This window comes from Oryzias latipes, chromosome 13 (genome assembly GCF_053564925.1).
Source record: "Oryzias latipes strain Hd-rR chromosome 13, Olatipes_Hd-rR_3.1".
Classification (NCBI taxonomy): domain Eukaryota; kingdom Metazoa; phylum Chordata; class Actinopteri; order Beloniformes; family Adrianichthyidae; genus Oryzias; species Oryzias latipes.
In genome coordinates, this window is record NC_136249.1 from 28,648,792 (window position 1) to 28,673,997 (window position 25,206).

At 44.2% G+C, this 25,206-nt stretch overlaps 1 protein-coding gene across 1 annotated transcript in view; it reads left to right on the forward strand.

The window, feature by feature from the left end:
• tiam1b (TIAM Rac1 associated GEF 1b) overlaps nucleotides 1–25,206 on the forward strand; it is a 54,326-nt gene that overhangs the window by 15,767 nt on the left and 13,353 nt on the right. Inside the window, exons 3-16 of the mRNA XM_011482332.4 lie at nucleotides 3,000–3,076; nucleotides 3,164–4,076; nucleotides 5,563–6,019; nucleotides 6,286–6,458; nucleotides 8,281–8,505; nucleotides 9,493–9,678; nucleotides 15,114–15,260; nucleotides 15,373–15,447; nucleotides 15,638–15,808; nucleotides 15,959–16,063; nucleotides 17,230–17,311; nucleotides 17,474–17,560; nucleotides 18,076–18,288; nucleotides 19,497–19,597. Of these exons, the coding sequence (XP_011480634.1) occupies nucleotides 3,174–4,076; nucleotides 5,563–6,019; nucleotides 6,286–6,458; nucleotides 8,281–8,505; nucleotides 9,493–9,678; nucleotides 15,114–15,260; nucleotides 15,373–15,447; nucleotides 15,638–15,808; nucleotides 15,959–16,063; nucleotides 17,230–17,311; nucleotides 17,474–17,560; nucleotides 18,076–18,288; nucleotides 19,497–19,597 (2,925 nt within the window). The 5' untranslated portion in view covers nucleotides 3,000–3,076; nucleotides 3,164–3,173. The remainder of the gene's footprint in view (nucleotides 1–2,999; nucleotides 3,077–3,163; nucleotides 4,077–5,562; nucleotides 6,020–6,285; nucleotides 6,459–8,280; nucleotides 8,506–9,492; nucleotides 9,679–15,113; nucleotides 15,261–15,372; nucleotides 15,448–15,637; nucleotides 15,809–15,958; nucleotides 16,064–17,229; nucleotides 17,312–17,473; nucleotides 17,561–18,075; nucleotides 18,289–19,496; nucleotides 19,598–25,206) is intronic.

Sequence of the window (25,206 nt, forward strand, 5' to 3'; positions counted from 1 at the left end):
CCTAAGCTGAACAATAGCTCTGCTCTGTTCTGCTCTGGTTTGTTTAGTCATGACATGATGCAGGCATGTATTAAAAAAAAAAACACGTCAGCATTGCATGCAGTTGTTAAAAGTTGTGTAATGGTTTGTCGTCAAATTTAGAAAATTGTAAAGGCTTTACAATAACCTTCTTTTTTTTTTTTGTCAGTTATTGAATTAGTAGGCAATAAATTGACATTCGGTTTTACAAAACCTCCATTTTATTGCATTTAAATAATAATTAGAAATGTGCTTATAAAAATGCTTTTGGGTATGATAGCTGTAATTGGAATGTGTTTCTATTAAAAAGGAACAGGGATGAGATATTTGACGCTAGAATACTTTATTTCTTGTGGGATATTAAAAAGCAAGTTGTGGTTTCTGCGCATCAATAAAATCCCAAACCCAGATTAACCAGGTTGAAGAATTGGGACAATTGACGGTAGGGTTCTTTTTTCTGTAGAGTAGAAACCCTGCAGATTGCCCAAAATATATCTATTTTTTTTAACTGACCAGGAAAAATCATTATTATTATTATTATTATTATTTGCATTTATCAGGATTGTTATTTTAAAGTGAAAGATATCATTTATAGTCAGTTTCTGTCCTGTCTGTTAATTGCATTACCAGCATAGCAACCTTGTTTCTACATTTAGTGAGTTGTTGCATCCTTCTTGCAACGTTTATGCAAAAATAAAACATCTGCTGGCTTTTTTATAGAGACCGATGTGAAGCATGTTTTATTCTTCAGTCTGCTTTTACATGTTCTGCTTTTAGTGGACCAGTGCACAGGAGCTCTTAACCCTTTTGCTATCTTAGATGACCCCACCCTTGCATTGACGTTTTATTCCTACCATGACAAAGGTGGATAAAGGTCGAAAGATTTCATGTAATCCATGGACACCAGTGAAGATCACAAATCATTGAAGAAAAAAGGTTCAGCGCACTGTCTAGTGGGTCTAGATGCCCCAACTCCCAATGTTAAAGTGCCTATGATAGCACAAGGGTTAATACTGTAGCAGATCAAACATGTGAACTCAGGACCAACAGAAAAATTTGGGTCTTGGTTAACTTGCAAATGAACCTTTTTGTGGTTCACCCAGAGTGTGCATGCAAAAAAAAAAAAAAAAAGACACATCAAAGACTATTAACCATAGTAATGTAGGCATTTTTTTTGTAAGTTTGGAAAAACAAACAGTTCTGTACAAGATAATCACAGTCAAGTCATGAAAAGTTCGAAAAATGTCTTGAGGGTAAATGTGGTGTACTGTGGAGTGGCATGTGTTGGTTTTTTCTTCTGATCTTTTATTTTCTTCTTTGTCAAAGTTTGTTTTTTGCTTCTCTTAAGCAAGGCAGTTCTTGCTTCTGCTCGACAGTTCTATAGGTTTTGGTTCTTTCAAGTGTTAAGGGCCCAGTCCGATCATCTTTTGGTCTATTTTAAAGTGGTCTTTTAACCATGATTATGCTGTTTTTAGCCAAGAAAAGGATATCGATTCTGGAGAGTAGCAGGTTTATTAAAAATTCCCCTCTGAGTTGTGGGCGGGACCTTTGTAAGAAATAAGCCCGCCCCTTTCCTCCCCAGAAGAGCTGTCTGTTTACATGGTGTCCTGTTAGCTTACACCCCCTCGCCCCTCCAACCTAACATTACAGTGCAACAAAAATATAAAATAAATATTGGAGCTATCCAGTTGTACAGTTTTGAACCAGATGTCAGCTCAGACGAGGAAAATGAAGACGTACACCAAGACCTACACCAAAAAAGCATTTTCAAACATTTTCATTGAAGGGGGTCTTCAACGTAAACTAAACTAAATTGCGGATGTAAAAGCACCCTAATTTAAGAAATGTAAATGAAACACAAGTCCAGAGCGCTTTAAAATCAGTTTTCAGCATCTGTGCACATGTATCAAGAATGCTGCATATAAGGCCCAACCTAAATGCATTGATTCATTAATTTTTCTTTGTTGAACTTTTGTATAATGCTTTAGGAGAACTTTAATAAATTACGGTACCTAAATGCCACAGTTAGCATTTAACACATTATGCTTAACACTGACATAGTTTAAGATATGTGAACTGAACTTTCTATTTTAAGAGCCTTTCTCTGTATTTTGGTGTGTTTTTATCTTGCAGTGTTTTTTTTTTTTGTGTGCCATGCTTGGTAGAAAATGTTAAAACTCTAAGTGAATTAAGTGATAAGCTCCTGGGTTATATAAAAAATGAATGGACTTCATCAACAACATCAAACACTTTGCACTGCAGAACCACTGAGTGGAGATGGAAAGACTGAAGAGGGAAATGAAAGCTACAAGGTAGAAAGAAAAAAAAAACAGGGTCAGCTCCAATTTATATAACTCCTTTCACTTTAAGCTTGAGTGGATGCACCAGCAGAGGGCCGGACTCACACTCATATGCATCAGCTACTCACACACACACACAAACACCGCACCCCCTGAAGGCTTAATCCAAAAATGAAGAGAGAGCACTCATCCAAGGAAACAACAGCTACATCTTGTTTATTCTTGTACCCCATAAATCAGGACCTTATTAGGTGACTCTCGTCCAGCCTTTAGGCAGGTAGGTTCAGATTTGTGTACACTCCTCCTCTAAACCCTCTGCAGGAAGTAGTGCCCAGACAAGCGACAATAATACGACACGATTGTTCACCTCAACTCTAAATAGCTCGGGTTCACTCAGCCTCTAACTGCACTCATACTCTCATTACACACCCTGTGCTTCACACAGTGCCTGTGCATTTCAGGAGGGGATTAGTGGATCACTTCCTCTGTCACTTTTAGTTTAGTTAATCGAGTGTGTTTGACTGGAAGTGGGTTCTTTTTTTGTTGAACAGCAAGAAGCAGCTCATTATTAAGTCAGGTCAAGATTTATTCAGATGGAATTTTGTAACTTTCAAAGATCTGCTTTTTTTTAGCACAGATCGCATGCACATTCTGGGATTAATCTGGATATGTATTTTTCAGAAATATGTGGACCACCCACTGCTGGAGGCGATTTTAAAGTCCTATGACAAGATGCCTGAAAAATTTCAATCAATTAGGTATGACGCCATTTACATGAGGATTTTTTGAATGAAAAAAAAAAACACTTTTTAACATATTTTTAATAAGTCATGTTTCTTTTTCAGGGTCTGAATCATGGGAAACGTTGAGAGCCAAAACGGGTACCATGGCTTCTACAGCACTGGACGTGGCTATTTGTCACGTAAACACATGTCTAGATCCCTTCGCATCTCCAATAAACAGCCCAGACGTTCTCGTCATGCTTCATCTGGAAAAATAGAGCACAGGAACTCAGAGACCAGCACACGCTCAAGTAGCACCCCAAGCATCCCTCAGTCCCTGGCGGAAAATGGCCTGGAACCCTTTAATGAGGCCGATATCCTTCCAAGTTTTGGAAGTCCGATTTGGGTGGATCGTGTGGCCATGAGCCTGAGGCCTCTGTCGTTTCACAATGATCTGGCTAATCCTTCAGTGCACATGAACACAATGCACATAACTCTACCCGGTCCCACAGCAGAGGAGGCACAAGATGAAGATGAGTACACAGCTGATGTTAAGTATCTGCAGAAGACTTGCTCCAAAGAGACCGTCAGCTTCAAAAAGAGGTCCAAATCAGCAGACATGTGGCGAGATGACAGTCTGGAGTTCTCCCTGTCTGATGCCAGTCAGGATCACTTGACCAGCACTGAGGAGATCATTGACATGGCCAACGAGGGAGACTTCACTGACTGTGAAGGCCACCTCCAGTCCATCCCCACAGACTCCACAGACAGGGCCAACTCTCTGGATGAGCTGTACAGCAACACCGGTCCCACTCGGAGGCAGCCCCACAGCCGCTACGCCAAGTGGCAAGACACTAACAAGTCGGTCAGAGAGAGTGACGATGATAAGATACTGTCCCCATCAGAAGAGGACGGGAGCTCCTACGGTGCCTATACTCTTCCCTGCCGACGATCCCACTGCCTGTCTGAGGGCCTGAGCACCCATGAAGCCGCAACGTGTGCCAGTATGCAGGGCAGGAGGGCACAGACCATACAGGTAACGTTTTGATTCAAGTTACACTGAAGTCGTCTTTAAAATACAGTATTTTCCGCACTATAGGATGCACCGTATTATAAAGCGCATCGTCAATGAATGGTCTATTTTCAAGCTTACATCATTTTACCAAACTATAAAGCACATTAAATGAGACAAAAGAGACAGATATAAGTCTTTCAGTCAGACTTTTTAAACTGAGTTCACAGTAACTTTAGAACTTGTTTATTGATTTGGTTGTGACTTCTGGATGGCGTCCCTTCTACATCATGAAAGTGTCAACCGTTTGTCTGTTGATCGTGGAGGAGAAATAAATAATTGTGGTTTGTGCCTTGCCAGAATCTTGCGACAACAAGTCTTTCATATATTAGATCAGAGGTGTGAAAGAAAAAGCCTGGAGGAAGATTTGCAACATTTTGCACCCATTTGACATTTCACACAAAGCCTCTTCCAAACGTGCGCTAGTATCAGTTAGCAACAGCTCAGTGTGAGCACCATGTTATGCTACATTCACACTGGCATGCGTCACATGCCAGTGTGAATGTAGCATAACATGTAAAAGAAAACAGTCCGTTACCACTACATGCTAGCTGCGTTGGTGTATTCCCAATAACACCCAACCTTGTTTGCAACTTGTACAAAAAAACAGACTAACATTTTGACAGAGGGGCATGTACCTCTCATAATCTCTTTGACATCAGAAAGCACAACCAGAATTGATCCTTTTATAAGATGCTCTGGATTAAAAGGCGTACTGTTGTTTTTTGAAGAAAAAAAAGGTTTTTAGGTGCGACTCATAGTGCAGAAAATACTGTATTCAAGTTGTGTAATTGTAGAAAGCAGACCAAGTGTTTTGTCCCTTGATTGACAGATAGGTCAGCTCTCAGCTGTCTGAACTATTGGAGCCTCCTAAAGGTTATTGGAAAGCATTTACATTTCTGAGACATCACCAGGAAGACAACTCTATGCTACAGTTTCTTGGTTGTTTTACATAGAAGAGAAGATGAGGAAGGAGGGTTCCAAGTCCCTCCCTGTTAGAAATGCTCCAGACCTTTGTCATGATAATGTGAGGGAGGGCCCATTGAAGAATGTAACAGTATAAAGTGTGTTTCTGGTCCTGTCACAACGGGGCTCCATCAGCCTTGGTGAATGGAGCGCATGATTGGGTCATGTGACATATTGGAGATATCAAGCTCAGTGGAACCCCCTTCATCTCCCAGGAGCCTCTGGCCATATGAGGAGGAGAAAGCGAACCCTGCAGTGCCGCAGGCAGAGCAGTCTCCAATTCTACAGCAGTGGGGGTTTTAGACAAAAATCTCAGGATTGGGCAGCCTGCAGGCTTTTTTTTTAAACATTAATAGTGTTATTTTTGCAACTTGTTTGCTTAGATTAAAGTAGTAGATGGTTGTTACCAGTGGCTGTAGTAAGGGATGAAGAAAACATGCTTTCCATGTGGTCTCACCTGTCTTGTGCCTCTACCACCATTCAGGATGTCACAGGTGGAGAAGGCAGCGAGTATGAGGACAGTGGAATCGACGGGGTGATGCTGGGGGAAGAGCACCAGTCTAGGCGCTACAAGACCATGTCGGCCTCCTTCTCTGTTTACTCCATGCATGGCAGGAACATGTTCGCTGGCAGTGACAGTGGGAGCAGTGGCGGCGGGGGCGCCACAGAACGTGTCCAGGGCGTGTATGAGAACTTCCGCCAGGAGCTGGAAATGAGCTCCTGCCAGACGGAGAGCATCGAAGAAGCAGGCTCCGCCCTGAGTGACGAGCAGAGCACGATGACCTCTGCCTACCAATCAGATCTGCTGCTCAGTGTTGTCCAGGGAATGGTTCGGAAAGCTGGCAAACTGGCGGTCAAGAATTTCCTTGTTCATAAGAAAAACAAGAAAGTGGAATCAGCTACAAGACGCAAGTGGAGAAGTTACTGGGTTTCCCTGAAAGGTGTGTTATGTTCTCTCTGCTGCCATATAATAACAAAATTCTGTTACTGTTGAAACTCACACACATGCTGGAAGTAATATTTTAAAAATTAAGCTCCTGCTGGATGTAGAAAATTACCTCTTTTGGCTGCACCTCTTTATCTTGGCCACTAGAGAGCAGAGTAAAGTTGCTTAAAGAAATCTTGAAGGGTGCTGCTTTTCTCCTGGGACTGCATCCAACAAGTGTCTATTGTGTACATTAAAAGCTTGCTTATTTTGGTTTCCCAGGATGCACCCTTTTCTTTTATGAGACCGATGGCCGCTCAGGCATTGACAACAACAGTATTCCCAAGCATGCCATATGGGTGGAGAACAGCATTGTCCAGGCTGTGCCAGAGCATCCCAAAAAAGACTTTGTGTTCTGTCTTAGCAACTCCTTGGGAGATGCATTTCTTTTCCAGGTAAGGAAAAGCTGACATGTATTTAACCCTTGAACCTATTTCTGGGAGTGAAAAGAATTTACTTAAGTTTTTGCATTCAAGTAGATGCTAAAATAAGGTAAATTTGGCGCCAAAGTGGTTTAATACGTGTTTTTTATCATTAGGCATCAAAGGGTTAAGGGTTGTTTTTACAAAATCAAAAAACAATATAACAAGGGAGTGGTGTACTTAAGACATTTTTTTAAAAAGAGATTCCTACAGTTTGCTCACCTCAAAATTTCCAACTAACCTCCCACTTTTTGGAACTTCTTACCTATTTTACTCATAATGAAAGAGCCTATTAGTAGGGCTGCATAGATATAGAGATATAGAGTATGCTGATCCTCATCTGATCACATGATAGGAAATCAGCCCGATCGTGTGGTTTCAAACTCATTGGATTGGATATTTGGATATTTATTTCATTCGCATGACTTTGATCAGCACTCTGTATTTCAAGGTTAATTATCAAAGTTAAACACCCCAGTAGGCTGCATATATAAAGCGCAGCAAAATTCAGCACCGGCTTGAGCAGGAGGTGTTATTCTCATCGGCTGCTTTACAGTCGATGAGAATAACAGTGCATTCTGTGCAGGTCTGGCATTTCAAAAGCGGGTAAGGGCAAAACTCTGATTAATACGACAAACCTCATTAGGCCTCTTAAAAACAAACACCCGCCACAAAACATGGAGTTCCTAAATCAACACAATCCAAAACGACTCAGCCCACGCTGTACAAACAATGACGAGAGCAGGAGCAGGCTCAAGTCAGACGAGGTAGAGATTGTGGTTTTTATCGAGAAAAACATACATTTATATTCTTTAAGTCAAACTTAAGAGTGTGGTTCCAAAACACACATTACTGGCCTCATTTTAACACAGTTGTACTTTAATATGCTGGTTTGTTTACATGCCTGCTGGGTATTTTAGGTTGAGCTGCTGTTTTTATTTAATTGAAATTTATATTGAAATTTGCACTGTTTTACAAGTTAAAAGATAACAATTTGTTGGACTTTTATTACTAGATTGTGTAAGCTTCTTTGATTTGCGAATAAAACAAAAATGGGAGAATTTGGATCTGTTTATTTTGCAATTCTTCTATTTTTTAAACAACCACTCTGATGAAAATTGTGTTTTTTGGTCTATTTAACATTTTCTTGTGGGGGGTTTCTGAGAATGAAGACATATATAAAGAAAATCAAGCTTAAAATTGAATTTCTAAGTATTTCTTTATTTAAATTGTTGGGGATCAGGAGCAGACAAAAAAAAACTTGGAGCTGTGACCTAGAAGCCACAAGCTCCCTGCTCTGCTCCATTCTGATGTATCCATTTGCAAATGACTACATCTATCTACCGTTATGTCCTGGTTTTCCTTTTCCGTGCTGAAATCTGGCTCAAAACTGTACGGCTAGCAATATTGTTCTCATTATTGTTGCTCCGGTAACGTTAGGTTTGGGTTGTGAGGGGCAGTGATTTTGGCTAAAAACAGCTTACCGGTAATCATAAATAAATGACCACCATGAATGCTTTTAAAATAAATCAAAAGATGATCGCAGAGGGATTTTAATGTTGTACAAAAGTATTGGATTGGGATTCGGCAGATCCTCTAAATCAAAAACTCCTAATCCTTGCCACAAAAACCGGATCGGGACATCCTGTGTTAAAACAGACAGGTCAAACGAAGTTTGTTGTTGCTTAATCTCAAGTCCCACTTTTTTAGTCCAGTACTATTTTCTAGATGCAACTTAGTGTTTTGTGTTATGTGTGGCATTACTTTAAAAACATTACATGCTGTCCGATTGCAGACCAGCAGCCAAACGGAGCTGGAAAACTGGATCACAGCCATCCACTCAGCATGCGCCGCTGCCGTCGCCCGTCAGCATCACAGAGAAGACACAGTTCGACTGCTGCGTTCAGAGATCAAGAAGCTGGAGCAGAAGATCGACATGGACGAGAAGATGAAGAAGATGGGGGAAATGCAGCTCTCAGCCGTCACCGACACCAAGAAGCGGAAGACCATCCTCGAACAAGTAGGTTTCAGGGTAAACCTGTTGGTCGAACATTGTTTTGCCTTTCCATTTATTTCGAGATTAAAGTTTTACTTATAAAAGAAATTAACACAGTTGAAGCCATCTTTGGAGTAAATAGAAACTGATTTCAGCTCAATTCTTTTCATTGTTACTTTCAATATTCAAATTGTTCTTTTTGCAGTAAGAAGAAAATCTGAATTTTTGTCTGTGTTTGATTCCATGTTTTTCTCTGGGTCTTGGAAGCCTCCTTTTCTGTAAATCTCAAACTTTGTGCTGCACTGTGTGTGTGTTTTTTTACCTTTAACAGAAGACAAGTTGTTCAAGAAACCAATTTATTGAAAGTTATAAAGAATTTTCCCCTTCTATGAATTACCTTAACAACTATTTTATACAAAACAAATGAAAAACTAGGATACATATGGACATTTGGAAACATTATTTAGAACATTATTTGGAAACATCATTATCTGACAAGATTTATTCTGTCCAAGTTTATAGTGTCTTAAAAATGTCTGCTCTCTCTGGGAGGATATCAGATGGGCTTTGTTTGGTCATTTTGGAAGCTCCTGGCATGTTTGGCAGCGTCAGGTTTCAAATTGTTCGAGCTGAATGGATTTAAGACTCTGCTTTTGAAAACTGAGGGAGCTGAAACGCTCCCAAGCTGTTTCTGCAAGTGGAATGTGGAGTGTTGTGTCTTTGTTGCTGGGCTGCTTGGCCTTCCAGCACTGCAATGGCTGCTTCTTCCAAACACCAGCTCAGAACCGTGACTGAGGGGGGGTCACCCAGTAAATAATCACAATGTCCTGCTCTACTGGCCCAGTAAACATTCAGCCATCGGACAAAAGAGAAGGCAGATTGTTATAGCTCTTTGAGGAAGGGCTAATAGAGTTTCGGGGGAAGAAATTAGACACCCTGTTTTAATCCACAGTTGACAAACAAGAGTCTTCATAAACTATTTATTGATTGAATTATTGTGTCACCCTGCAGATCTTCCTGTGGGAGCAGAACCTGGAGCAGTTTCACATGGATCTGTTTCGCTTCAAGTGCTACCTGGCCAGCTTGCAAGGAGGAGAGCTTCCCAACCCCAAACGCCTCCTGGCCTTCGCCTCTCGCCCCACCAAGGTGGCGATGGGCCGGCTGGGTATATTCTCGGTCTCCTCCTTCCATGCATTGGTACATATCCTCCATTTGTTATTTTCATATTCATACATTTACAGTCTTGATCTTTACAATCTTCAGTCAAATAGCCATGTTGTGCCTCTAAAAAAATGTTTTTTTCTTGATTGTTGGAAGTTAGCAGCTTCAATTTGCACTTAAAAAATCTGCTTTAGGAATCCAAATTACCCTAATTCTTTATTATCGACAAATTTTCAGTTGGTTGACATTAGGGCCCCAGGACTCTGATAAAAGCCAATTGTATCCTGGTTCCTTATATCCCACTCCAATTACAATTTGATCTACCGTAAAACTATTTCCAGCACTCTTTTAATCATGATTTTGCCGTTTTTTGCCAAATTCAAAGAACTTGTGTCATTTTCTAGGACATACATGTAGAGCGGTAGTTTATTAAAGGTTTGCCTTTGAGTTTTGGGCGGGACTGCTGACGAGGAGTAAGCCCTTACTACACGGACCCCAAGCAGTGCTGGAGCTATCCAGAGGTAGTTTTGAGCCAGGTGTCAGCTCGGATGAGGAAAACAAAAAAATGTTCATGGATCTTTTTTTCTACAAGCAAATGCATCAGATTGGAGCAGAGCAGGAGGCTTGTGGCCCACCAATTGAAGCTTCTACATCATAACAAGATTTTTCAATGAACATTTTTTTGTCCCCAACTGATTTACAACGATTTGAATAAATAAATACATAGAAATGAATAAGAACATGTTAAAAACACCAAAACGCAATTTTCATCGAGGTTGGTCTTTATGAGCATGTTATTGTTCATTTTTATCCACCTATATTCAAGATTCAAGATCTATTAATGTTAAATGTACGATATATTTTATGTACAGCACAATGGAAATGTATTTCTTCTCAAACCCCTACGCAAACAAACCAACATTGAAAAGACACGGCATAAAAATGTTAATAATAAGCAAACATAATAACTAATGAGTGCAATGCAAATCATACTTATAATTCAAATTTGAATGATTTATTCATTTTACGGATGATTTCACTTAGAAGGGACAAACAACATGCAGGAGGGGTATTGGTCTAACTAGCTCACTTCTCTTCTCATTTTGAATAGACTTTGGCTCCCCTAAGTAACATACTTAACTTATGGATGAGTATAAATAAAAGCTTCAAGTTTTTGTTTTTATTAAATATTTTAGTAGTCATTCCTTTTATGGACACTGACTGTCATAGTCTATCAAGGTAGGACACTCCGCATGTTAAGAAGTAGCAGCAGATCAAAAACACTTATCTGATTTTTTTTTTTTTTTTTTATCATTCTGGGATCTTTCTCATTCAGCTGAACCGATGCGGTGCTGCAGAGCAGGTGGGTGGGAAAGCTGGCAGTTTTGAATGTCAAACAGGAGACAACTGCTAACAGCCCACATACTGCTTCACCCCCACCTGCCACCTCTACGTTTTCATCAATACCTGCATCCCACTGTGACCAAAAAGAGTTTCCAAATGTTTACAGGACCCAGGGCTGCAAGTGCCCTGGTCATGCTCAGAGGATACTTGCCAGTTTAAAAAAAAACCTGCCAGAAGCAAATCAAAAAATAAGCAGCCACAGCCCCTGTAACTATTTATCACCGAGTTCTACCCGACCTGCAATGCTCCTTTTCTCCTTTCAGTTGCTCCGTTTGGAGCTCTTCACAGGAAATCATCTCTGTGATTCACATATTTGATTTGGCTTTAGTTTTATGTCCAATGCTCTTTCCTGACACAGCAAGCTGCATTTTTCTGGACCTGGGACTGGCATAGAAACACACTGGATCATGCTTCCTTGTGGTTGCATTGACTATTTCAGTAATAAAAGACCTCCATCCATCCATCCATCTTCCTCCGCTTATCCGGGACCGGGTCGCGGGGGCAGCAGACTGAGCAGAGATGCCCAGACTTCCCTCACCCCAGCCACTTCCTCCAGCTCCTCTGGGGGGACCCCGAGACGTTCCCAGGCCAGCCGAGAGACGTAGTCTCTCCAGCGTGTCCTGGGTCTTCCCCGGGGCCTCCGCCCAGTGGGACATGCCCGGAACACCTCTCCAGGGAGGCGTCCAGGAGGCATCCGAACTAGATGCCCGAGCCACCTCAACTGGCTCCTTTCGATGTGGAGGAGAAGCGGTTCTACTCCGAGCTCTCCGCGGGTGACCGAGCTTCTCACCCTATCTCTAAGGGAGCGCCCAGCCACCCTGCGGAGGAAGCTCATTTCAGCCGCTTGTATTCGGGACCTCGTTCTTTCGGTCATGACCCATAGCTCATGACCATAGGTGAGTACTGGAACGTAGATCGACCGGTAAATTGAGAGCTTTGCTTTTCGGCTCAGCTCTCTCTTCACCACGACGGACCGATAGAGCGACCGCATAACTACGGACGCTGCTCCGATCCGCCTGTCAATCTCACGCTCCGATTTTCCCTCACTCGTGAACAAGACCCCAAGATATTTAAACTCCTCCACCTGGGGCAAGGACACTCCACCGACCGAGAGATGGCAAACTACCTTTCTCCGGTCAAGGACCATGGCCTCAGATTTAGCGGTGCTGACCCTCATCCCAGCCGCTTCACACTCGGCCGCAAACCGCCCCAATGCACGCTGGAGGTCCCGGTTCGATGAAGCCAACAGGACAACATCATCTGCAAAAAGCAGAGAGGGAATCCTGTGGTCCCCAAACCAGATCCCTTCCGGCCCCTGGCTGCGCCTAGAAATTCTGTCCATAAAAACTATGAACAGAACCGGTGATAGAGGGCAGCCCTGCCGGAGTCCAACGTGGACCGGGAACAGGTCTGACTTACTGCCGGCTATGCGGACCAAGCTCCTACTCCGGTCATACAGAGACCGGACAGCCCTCAGTAAGGCTCCCCGGACCCCATACTCCCAGAGCACCCCCCACAGGATGCCACGGGGGACGCGGTCGAACGCCTTCTCCAAATCCACAAAACACATATGGACTGGATGGGCGAACTCCCACAAACCCTCCAGCACCCTAGATAGGGTGTAGAGCTGGTCCACTGTTCCACGACCAGGACGGAAACCGCACTGTTGTTCCTGAATCCGAGGTTCGACTATCGGACGGACTCTCCTCTCCAGTACCCTGGCATAGACTTTCCCAGGGAGGCTGAGGAGTGTAATTCCCCTATGGTTGGAACACACCCTCCGGTCCCCCTTCTTAAAGAGGGGAACCACCACCCCTGTCTGCCAGTCCAGTGGTACGGTTCCCGACCGCCACGCGATGCTGCAGAGACGTGTCAGCCAAGACACTCCCACAGCATCCAGAGACTTGAGGTGCTCAGGGCGGACTTCATCCACCCCCGGGGCCTTGCCACCGAGGAGCTCGTTGACTACCTCAGTGACTTCAGCCCGGGTAATGGACAGCCCCACCCCAAAATCCTCACTCTCCACTTCTTCAAAAGAAGGCGTGTCAGTGGGATTGAGGAGATCCTCGAAGTACTCCTTCCACCGCCCGACAATGTCCCCAGTCGAAGTCAACAGCTCCCCACCTGCACTGAAAACGGTGCCTGTGGAGAACTGCTTTCCCCTCCTGAGTCGTTGGATGGTTTGCCGGAATTTCTTCGAGGCCAACCGATAGTCCTTCTCCATGGCCTCACCGAACTCCTCCCAGGACCGAGTTTTCGCCTCCGCAACAGTCCGGGCCGCAGCTCGCTTAGACTGCCGGTACCTGTCAGCTGCCTCTGGAGTCCCGCAGGCCAGCCAGGCCTGGTAGGACTCCTTCTTCAGCTTGACGGCATCCCTTACTTCCGGTGTCCACCACCGGGTTCTGGGGTTACCGCCGCGACAGGCACCAGAGACCCTGCGACCACAGCTCCGAGCAGCAGCAGAGACAATGGAGGTGGAAAACATGGTCCACTCGGACTCAATGTCCCCAACCTCCCCCGGTACCTGTTTGAAGTTCTCCCGGATGTGGGAGTTAAAGACTTCCCTGACGGAGGGCTCAGCCAGACGTTCCCAGCAGACCCTCACAGTACGTTTGGGTCTTCCAAGTCTTTCCGGCCTCCTTCCCCGCCAGCGAATCCAACTCACCACCAGGTAGTGATCGGTGGACAGCTCCGCCCCTCTCTTCACCCGAGTGTCCAAGACACAGGGCCGAAGGTCACCTGAAACAACTACAAAGTCGATCATTGACCTCCTGCCTAGGGCGTCCTGATGCCAGGTGTACTGATGGACACCCTTGTGCTCGAACATGGTGTTCGTTATGGACAAACTATGACGAGCACAGAAGTCCAATAACAAAACACCACTCGGGTTCAGATCAGGGGGGGCGTTCCTACCAATCACACCCCTCCAGGTGCCACTGTCATTGCCCACGTGGGCATTGAAGTCCCCCAGGAAGACAATGGAGTCCCCCGTTGGGGCACTTTCCAGTACCCCTTCGAGAGACACCAAGAAGGCCTGGTACTCCGAACTGCTGTTCGGCCCGTAAGCCGAAACCACAGTTAGAGACCTGTCCCCCACCCGGAGGCGGAGGGACATGACCCTCTCGTCCACCGGGGTGAACTCCAACACTTGGCGGCTGAGTTGGGGGCTCACGAGTAAGCCTACGCCAGCCCGCCGCCTCTCACCTTGGGCAACTCCAGAGTGGTAGAGAGTCCAACCCCTCTCTAAGGACTGAGTTTCAGAGCCCAGGCTATGTGTGGAGGTGAGCCCGACTATATCTAGACGGTATCTCTCAACCTCTCGCACCAGCTCAGGCTCCTTCCCTCCCAGAGAGGTGACATTCCATGTCCCAAAAGCCAGGTTCCATGATCGGGGTCTGGGCCGCCGAGGCACCCGCCCTCGACTGCCACCCAAACCACATTGCACCGGCCCCTTTTGAGGTCTCCTACGGGTGGTGGGCCCATGGGAGAGTGGTCCCACGTCGCTCCTTCGGGCTGTGCCCGACCGGGACCCGTGGGAAGAGCCCCGGCCACCAGGCGCTCGCCTCCGAGCCCCGACCCTGGGCCTGGCTCCAGAGTGGGGCCCCGGTGACGCCAATCCGGGCGACGTAATCGGGTCCTCGTTGTTTCTTTTCATCAGGGGTTTCTGAACCGCTCTTTGTCTGGCTCGTCACCCAGGACCTGTCTGCCATGGGAGACCCTACCAGGGGCTTAAGCCCCAGACAGCTTAGCTCCTGGGATCACCCGAGCTCTCAAACTCCCCCACCACGTTAAGGTGGCGGTTCACGGGGAAGTAATAAAAGACCTAATTATAGATTTATTTTCCTTCAACTTTGACTGTTCATACACATTTCTAGAATATCCTAAATGTATCATCGTTTATTTAACTAATTTCTGTTTTTGTCAGCTCTGTTTAATTATGCTGGTACAAGTATTGTACAGCATTTATAGACTCTTAACAGGTGATACAGTTATATAATGATATGAGGTCAAATGAGATATTTTTTAGAAACTATTCACTCTTTTTTTGCTTTGATTCTGGTCTGCAGGTGGCAGCTCGCACTGAAACTGGAGTGCGGCGGCGAACACAGGCCACGTCCCGCTCCTGCAGCAAACGCCGGAGCAGGTTCTCCTCCCTGTGGGGCCTGGACACTACCTCAAAGAAGAAGACAAAAGCTCACCCTTCAGTCAGCCAGGTGCGTGTCCTGTCAAATCTTTTAGACAGTGATGCAGACAGACCTGCCACACAAAGATCCTTTACAATTATGCCTTAAGCTGGACTACTTAACTTTATTTCTGCACCTGCAGGTCTTTGCTGATGGGGAAGAGTTTGAGAAAAAGCCCCCAGAGTGCACATATCTGGATCATGTCAAGGAAAACTCAGTAAGGATGCAGGATTTACTTCTTTTTAGCACACTTGTGCATTGAGATGGAGGTTAGGCACAAGTGGAACTCATTTAAACGGATACCAGTTAAATGTATTCTCCTGATTTAGGAGATATTATCATGTACAGTAAATCAGTTAGATAAGGTCTAATAGTGTTTAACATCTTTCTGATGTTTCTGTTGAAAGAAAAGCAAGGAGGAAACTGTAAACAATCTTCCACGACCCAATACTGAAAGTGATATTTGGCTCCCGGACCACCTGACTCCCTCCTGGGTCTGCCTGCCAAATGATCACCCTGTTTTAACCATAGTCCAGCCGGGGGAGTCTGCGCTCTGGGTTCTTGAGTCCATCTGCAAGGTATTAAAACCAGATCGCGTTTGCAGCCTGGTGCACATTTCAGTTTTCTAATTTTTTATCCCAATAATAATTGAGTGTAAGGGGGATTTTGTTCTTTTTTTTTGCTGCAATTATTTCACATAATATTCTTGTTTTGCATTATTCCCACAGGCTCATGAGCTCGATCCAACCAAACACTACCTGAGACTGAAATTTCTCATTGAAAACCAAGTGCAATTCTATATTCCCAAGCCAGAAGAGGACATATGTGATCTGGTACGTGACTGTCATCTAACAGTATTTTTTCCTACCAACCTTTTTTTTTTACTGCATATTCTTTATTATGATTGTCAAAATCTTTATCAAATTAAAACAATATTCGCAGTCTGTCCATAAAGAAAAAAGACAGCTGACTTAAGAAAATTTTACCAGTTAACATTAATGTTAATAAAAAAAATATTAAATTAGTTTAAAAAGCAGCAGTGTGAAGTCTTCACATGAATGCTTGGGTCAATACTAAAAATTAAATCTGTTTTGATTTGATTTGATTTTTGATCTGAAATGGTTTATTTCAAGCAATCAAATAGAAATAATACACAAAAGCTATACAATCATCCGTTATACATTCATACAGTAACTAATCAAACTTAGGAATAATTAGGCATATTAATAGATATTGCTTGAAAGGGAGTGGAAGGAAGCGAACTTAAATAATCCCACCCCGTTATACTGTAACCATTTTATTACATGATTTATCAATGTTGTGATTTTGAAAAATCACATTATTTAAAAAAAAGGATTCCCCCAAAGATCATGTTTTTCTATTTTACAAACAATGTCAGTCTTTTCCAGAGATGATTATGTTGTCCACATTTGAATAGAAGGTGCTTTTTCTAAATGCTTTTTCGAAAGTTTTTAAAACACCAGAGTCAATAAGCAATTAATATTTTTTGTTGTATAAAGAAATACTCAGAAATGCGATTTTGAGCTTTCTAAATAAATGTCCTCCATCATGTAAAAATTCCACAAAAAAGAAGGTTAAAAACAAGAAAAACAAGCCATTCCCCTTTTGTCTTCAAACATGCCACTATTCTGTTATTGCCATGCAAATGTTAATGCCAGTAATTCTTTGTTGTGGATTCTAACAATCCTCATTTTTTTTTGTAAATATGATTGCTTGTATTTTCATTAAAGGGTCAGTAATCTGGGAGGATCAAATGCTAAAAAAACCTTTTTGGACAGGAATGATCAGAATGTATTTTCTCATAATCTTGTTTCAGTGAAGAAAAGCTGCAGCAGAAACAAAGCCAGAGCTGTTTTGTCTAAGAATACCGAAAATGAATGCTCTCGTTTCCTGCTGTCAATAACCCACCCACCACGCTGTGATTGAAGCCGGCTGCTGTTTCAGGATTTATATAATATGTTCATTTTGTTCTTCACAGCTTTACAAAGAAATCGAGCTGTGCTCCAAAATAACAAAAGTCATCCAGTTTGACAGAGATGAATCCTGTATGATTGGCTATGGTAAGAAGTTTTTGTTGAGTGGACTTTTTTAGTTTTGTGCAGAGTTATTTTTTCTGACCTTTACATGACTTACTTTTCAGAGCATTTCCACATGCATTAGTCATCCTCCTCGCTCCTTCTGAACTTCTTCTCCCACCTACCATGTTTCCCTCTCCTCCTCAGGTTTCTCCATCTCGGTGGTGGAAGAGGACGGTGTGCAGCAGCTCTATATAACCGACGTAAAAGCGGGAGGACTAGCCTTTGCAAAAGGTTTACAGTTTTTTAATAGTTCTTGTCCAAATGGGCGCTCTGTAAAACCAGGTTTTCCACGTGTTGCATTGACAGGAAAGCCAAAAGGTTGCCATGTTTTTTCCTCTGATCTCACTTTTGCAAATGCATTAACAGATGCTAACTCAGCGGGTAAAGAGAGGTTTGGATTATGTGATGTTTCTGAGGGATGTTGATTACTGTAATCATCAGAAACCTGCTTCTCGTGAGTCGTCTTTGATGTTGCACATGACATCTAAATGAGATATTTTACACTAATGACCCGGAGTCACCCCTCAGATTAGTCAGATGTTAAGCTTTTTTGATGGAGGTGGTCAAAGTGCAGAATGTCAGCAGATATGAGAAACCTGCAGAGTACTAGAACAGATCAGTCAGAGTTTACTTTACTTTAAAAACAAAGACGGGACTTCAGCTTTTTATTCATATTGAAAAAAGTTCAGAGATTTTTTTGCATCTTTGACTTGTGCAGATGTTCAAGGACTTCTTTAACATTCTAGGTTTAAACGCCGGCGATGAAATCCTTCAGCTGAATGGAAAAGATTCCCACAGTCTCAATTTCTCCGACATGAAGGCGGCATTCTCTCAAGCTTCGCTGGCTTTGACGGTCAACACTCTGCCCTCTGTTGAGCGCCGGCAGCTCTGCTACCTGCCGCCACGGCGCTCCGACGCGGCAGAAGACCTCTACACTGACATCTTCTCCCAAAGTCAAGGTGAGACATATTATAGATTAAAAAAGTAAGTTACCGTGTCCTGCAGGAGCACCCAAACCTCTGTTTGCATAACGTGCATAAAGTTTTTCCATGTCTGTAAAATTGCATTTAAATAAGGAGAATCTCGTTATTATGCATTTGATTAAGATAGTTGTGCTACATTATATTTTCCTTATGACACAATTTACTGTTTTTTTATTAACTACTGAATAATCAGATATTTAAAAACGTAGTCATAATTTGTTTTAACTGTTTTTGTAGGACTGACTTGGTGTTCTCAGCATGTCCTACATTTTAATAAATAATCAATTTTATTGCACCCATTACATGGCAACTTATTTTACTAATTCTTTTGAAAACTAATTTTTGCTGTGGATTTTACTATTGCCTTTTTTTTTCAAATTAGCAAAAACAACAAAAAACACAAGCATGCAGCATCTGGAAGACTTTTTTATTTATTTAGGATATTGTTAATACAATAGTTAATTCCAAAGTCCATGTTGTGTGTTTTATGAAATAAAATAATTGAAAAAAAAGAAACTTTATGCAAAAAAAGTAGACTTTGACAGTGTTAAGGGAAAAGTTTAGAAAAATATGAGTAAGAACATACATGTAGCTGTTGTAATAAGGATGGACTTTAACTATTTCACAGATTGTGTGGTTGTTTGGTTTTGTCTTGTCATGTATGTCGTATGTCTGAGTTTCGTGTCCTGCAGAGGAGGAACCTGCTGAAAAACAGTTTTATATGGAATCAGCCCAATTATTTGTTTAATCTATTCATGTTTTGTACAATAAAATAAAAAAATAAAAAATTATAAATATAAAAAGCTCCCGAATTGTTACTGCAGTTTGTAAAGCTGTAACAATAGGCTCATTTGGACACAATCTATGTTAGGTTATAATGGATGAATGAGTCATCAGTTGCAGATATTGGTGTTTATCAGCTCAAGGCTCATGAACAAAGAATTCCTAAATGAGGTAGAAATGAAGAGGTAGGCAAATTTGAATTAATTGTTCATAATGCAACCAAAGATTTCATTTTGTGACATAATTGTTCAACATTGCAAAGTTTTTCTGCAGGTTCCTTCATCATGAAAGCTTTTGTGAACTATGAAAAACAAGTTTCAAGTATAATTAAAATTTCCAAATGCTACAAAAGTGACCAAACCAGGTTTGTGAAATAGATAACTGTTTTTGTTTGGATGCAGAGGAGATCCTGGACGACAGAGTAGGACTGCTGCTGGAAGGCTCAGCAGACAGCTTGGATGATGACGACGAGAGCTTCAGTGACTTTGATGAGTGCAGAAAAGTAAGTGCCCAGGAAAAGAAAAGACACTGAACAGCTCGCACACTCGTTTCTTTTTCATCTCAGCTTTGCGTTGTTATGAAATAAAGGTGCTCATTAACATTTTGCCGCAGCACAGTTTGAGTCACCATCTGTTACTGGCTCACGTTGTTTATGAAAGCAGTGCAGCCTTCTTTAAAGGACAAAGATTCTTGTTACAAAAGCGTACCAGGTTTGGGATGTGATAAAACAATGAGAGAAAATGGTAACAAGCAATTTGTTGCTGCTGGAAAAAAGTACCTTAAAGATTAATATAAGATTAATATACTGTAAAGACCAAAGGTTTGGACATACCTTCTCATTCAAATGAATGGGAAGGTGTGTCCAAACCTTTGGTCTGAACTGTGTATACATGTAAATAAAGAGGAAGGTTTTTTTTTTCTGTGGTTGTTTAAAGTCATCTACAGGTAAATAGATTTGAAAAGGACTACAAACATAAAGTCAGCTAACTTTACTAAGTAACCTCATCGGCCCTTCAATTTCCCTTTTGAATCCCAGCATGTCACATTACAGCCTATTCATTCTTTCCCTTTCATCTACACTGTAAAAAGCAACATCTTATCTGATACTGTAGGCCTTTTAATAGCAGAAACTCATAAAAACTCAAAAGTTTTTTTTTTTTTTTTTTTTTTTTAACTTGTCCTGTCCAACAGCTAGGCAGACAGATGAGAGCTGAGGGCCTCTTGGGTTGGACATATTTTACTTTAACAAGAGGGGTTATTAATCTTCAGACAAACCAAAGGTATGTCTGAATAAACCCCTTTTTGTAATTGGGGCCAAACTTTATTAATTTCAAACATGTCTGAAAATCTTTGGTGTTGGACCGGACGGAAAAGGAAAGAGGGGAAGAAGAGAGAGGGACGTTAGAGAGAGGGGGGGTAGGGGGTGATAATAGGAGGGGAAGGGGGATAAGACCATGAAGCAGCATAAAGCAACAAGTTTACTGGTTGTTAATCATTATGGTAAGGTTTAAATGTAAAAAAAAAACAAAAAAAAGGGCGGAGCCTGTCCACACACACTCAAATGTTATAAACACACCTGTTAGTTGCAAAAATGTCCACCTGTCGACATGTACACAAAACAGATAATGTTCACACGCATACTTATGCCTTAAAACCAACTAGTGTGAAATATTTCAGTCATTCAGTCTGTTGAGCTAACACCTGTGCTCAGGTGAGTGTTTATGTTCTTCTAAAATGGATGGTGGAACGTGAAAAGAAGGAGGGAGAGTGCCCAGCCATCCCCACCCCAAGACCCCCACTGCACCAGCAGCGGCAGCCGGAATCCCCCCAACGCCACACGGGAACCGGCAGGGAACAACCGCCGCCCGGGCGACCAAGCCCGCCACCCAGGCCAGGGCCAGCAGGGCCGCCGCAAGGCCCCCAGAGCCAGAGAGCAGGGAGGCACGGAGGGAAAGAGGGCGCCGCCCCAGCCCAACCAGGAGAGCAGCCCCCCCGCCGCGCCGGGAGAACCCAGCGCAGGGCCCCACCGGAGAAGGACGCCCACAGCCCCAGACGAGCACCCCACCACCACCCAGGAGTTCCGGGCATCCCCCCGCCCCAACCCCAGGTACGAGCCAGGACCCCCCAAGGGAGACCCACTCCGCACTCCAGGCAGCCATCCGCCCGGCCCACGGTTGGTCCAGGGAGGAGCGAGGCAGGGGCCCGCCGCCCCCGCCCAGGAGGGGGGAACCCCGGGGAAAAAAGAGGGCCCACAAGGGGTGTTGTAAATATGGCCCGACCAGGCTCGGCCACAGTTGGAAATTTGGCGGGGCCCAGCACTCAGGAGCAAGGACCAGAACCCACCCCCCAGGGACACGAACACCCCCGGCTCAGATGTAATGTGAACCCCCCCACCGCGCGGAGAGAGCACCGCCGGGCCCAGGAAGCCGGCACCCCGGGGACACAGCCGCCGTTGCAAAGGGGCCCGTACCCCCCACCAGGGAAGAGGCAGGGGACAGATGGTCCTAGGTCCCACCTTCCTTGCAAAATGTGTGTGCGTGTATGTGTGTTTGAGAGAGTGTGTGTCCCCTCACCCTCCCCACCAAGGGGCCCTAAATGTCTAAGGTGCGGTTAAAATTGGTGGGTAGGGTGCTAGGAGGACATCCGCTGCTTGCTGGCAGTGATGTCCAAGCACCCCCCCTACCAAGGGCCCTACATGTCTAAGGTGCAAATAAAACCGAAAGAGGGGGGGCCCACTCCATACGGCAACCACAGGAGGGGGGCCACTGCCCAGTAAACCCCCCCCCCAAGGCTCATCGCAGGCTAAGCCCCCCACCCCCTCACCCTATTATGAGGTGACCCCGGTGGTCAAACAGCCCCCCCCCCCGCCCCCCCCCAGCAAGGGGGCCAGGCCCACCCAGCCCCGGGGCCCCAGCCCCGGGGCCCCACCCCCGGAGGCGCAGACACCCCAGGCCCAGCACCACCACCCCCACACAGAGAGAGGGGAGCCAGAAAGCGCCGCCCCCCCCCGGAGCAAGCCCAGGCCCCCACCCCCAAACGCCGGCCCTAGAAGAGCTCTGGTCAGGCCTCGACGGGACCGAGGCAGCCAACCGGCCGGGGAAACCGCCGATGGCCTCAGCGGAGACCCCGACCCGTCAACCCCCCCTGCCCCGTACCAATAGTGCCCCCCCCCCTCCCCCAGAATGCCCCCCCACAGGACAGGGCCGACAAGACCCCCACCCCACCCCACCCCCAGACCCCGCAGCCGAAGCGGATGACACCCAGAGCGACCGGGGGCCCCAAGAGGGTTGTCCCGTCCCGCCCCAGAGCCAGGGAAGGGCCGATCCCAGCCCCAGGTGTAGACGGGAAGCCCATCCAGCGCCGCTGCCCCCCCCCCCCCCGAGCAGCGCCCCCCGCCAACCCCCCCCCAGCACAGGCAAAGGGACCACCCCCCCAAGCCAAGCCAGACCACCACCCCACCCCCCCACCACGCACCCCCACACCCAAGCCCAGAGGACCACGCAGCGCCCCCCGCCCCACCCAGGCGCCGGACCCGACCCCCCGACCAACGGAGCAAAAGTTTTTATAAAGATTTATCTGAACATTAGCTCAAGAAGCGCTGATTTCTCCTCAGGCTTATTAATGGAACAAAGTAATACAGATGTTTATCATTTAAATTGAGTTTTGTCTTTGACTGAAAGAAGTTTCTGAATGCAAAAACCCACAGCTTTTTATTATAGTAGAAGTTTTATTCTGTCGGTAAAGCGAATGTTTGTCCCAGAAATGTTGCAATGGATTTTTTTTTCTAGTAACCCTTCTGCTATCTTAGATGACCCCACCCTTACATTGACGTGTTCTCCCTACCATGACAAAGGTGGATAAAGGTGGAAAGATTTCATGTAATCCATGGACACCAGTGAAGATCACATATCATTGAAGAAAAAAGGTTCAGTGCACTTTCTAGTGGGTCTAGATGACCCAACTCCCAATGGTAAAGTTCCTAGGATAGCACAAGGGTTAACAAAACTTCAGTTCTTCTCCACATCATATTGTTAGGTCGTGACATCATTTTTAAGGGACTCACTCTGAACATTTTGAGGTTTCAATGTGTTCTTGTGGCATTTTTCTGTTAATAGAGGACCAAAAAAAATTATCTCAAAATTGCATTTTAAATTTATTTTTTATTCAAATTGTCGTAACTCAGGAGCAGATAACAAAATGTTGATTGAAAAAGATCCTATTTTTTATATAGGAATTACCCTGGGCGGGCAACAAGCCCCCTGCTGCACTCCATTCTGATGCATCCACTAGTAGACGACTAGATCCATGTATGTCTTTGTTTTCCTCACCTGAGCTGGTATCTGGAGCAAAACTGTAGCTTTGATAAATAGAGAGCTCTCAGCAATGTGTGTGTGTGTGTGTGTTTGTGTGTGTGGGGGTTCTAATAAACTACTGCCACTTTGCAGAAACTAGTTTTTGGCTAAAAACACTTTAATTATTACTAAAAATTCCACTGGGAACACTCTTAGAATGAATCAAAAGATGATTGGAGTTGGTCTTGAAAGTAACTTACTTGTCTTTTACATGAATATACACCATAACTAGTTCAGAGGTTTACTTGAAAACTTTACTCAATGTGTCACAAGGGAAAGTGAGGAGAAATCATTGCAGGATTAAAATGCTGCAGCAGTGGTAACAACACTTTTTCTTGAAATCCTGCTGAGTCAGCTGCATGTGACTAAGCTGACTTGTCGATCTCTAAGCAGCTTTACTGAGTTTACAATTTCCTCTACCACATTTTTACTAAGCAGCAGCTTTCAGTTTAATTTGGTGTTGAGGGCAATGTGAAACTCAAGGTTTTGATCTATTTTCAAAGCTTTCCCAGTATTCTTCGATTATTAATAAGTAGGCTTTATTTAACCAAAATACAAAAACAGTGGTTTTCTCGGACTTAGTGTCTTCAGTGGCAGGAATTCATCCGAAATTTGCCACAGAGTTGTGGGTGGGACTGTTGGCACAGAGTAATCCGGGCCCACACTTCCCATTATCCATCTGTTTGCACGCTCTCCTGCTAAATATAATAAAATAAGATCAGATATAGTAAAACAGAGAAAGTCATTCTTTCACATATGTCCTCCAACATGACAAATTTGCCAGCAGTACATGTTAAAAACCCAAAAAATTACATTTTCATCGAAGTGGGTCTTTAGGTTTGTTGCCAAGAACACTAACCGACAAGCCTTGGATTTGAACCCCCAACCTACTCTTCAACCCAGTGAGCTACAGCCTTTCCAATTAAATACAAAGGGGCACGCCATCAATTTGCATCACAGAAGTCTAACCAAACAGGTTTTTTAGCTGTGATACATTTTCAAAATGACCTTCAGAGTGACTTTGTGACACATTCATCTTTAAATTACAAGATTGGTAAATGCTGCAAAGCCACTAGCTATGACTTCAGTCAAAGCAGCGATGTCAAGCTCAGAAGACTGTTAGATAACTTCACCTCAGAGGCGTGGGAGTTGTGCATGTGCTAAAATGAGCAGGTGTGTGTACTTGACATTTTCGCATTGTGTTCCCCTAATCACTGGAGCCAATATTGCATATGATGATTTATTAAATTATTTCCTGTCTCAGATGTGGGGTTTTTTTTTGCCTCGCTAAACTATTTGTACAGATTTACTTTAGTTTACCTTCCCCTCCAGGGTTTCTCCTCTGCAGCTTCCCTCTCCCCACTTCTTGAAACCCTGCATTTGTATTCTAATCACGTGTTGCTTACCCAGGCAGTCCTGCTCCGCTGCAACCTTGAGGAGGAGGAGTCTCGTCCCCTCTTGCAGCTTTTCTCTGTCCAGTCATGTGGATTATCGGGAATCATTTACTATGGTGGCCGAGTTAGGCAGATCTTCACAGTCACTCAGTGTGCCCGAGTTTACCCAGCCTGTAAAGAAGAGAGAGAGAGGGAGAGAAGGGTAGGGAGAAATACAAGTGACAGAACTACAGCAGACCGCGAAGGCGCAAAAAAAAAGAAGGGGAGTTGGATGGCTGTAAGTGCTGGTGGGCGGAGAGGAGGAGGCTGAGCAGTTCTGCTCATCCTTCATCACAAGCACCACAGCACCTTCCTTTTCTGAACCA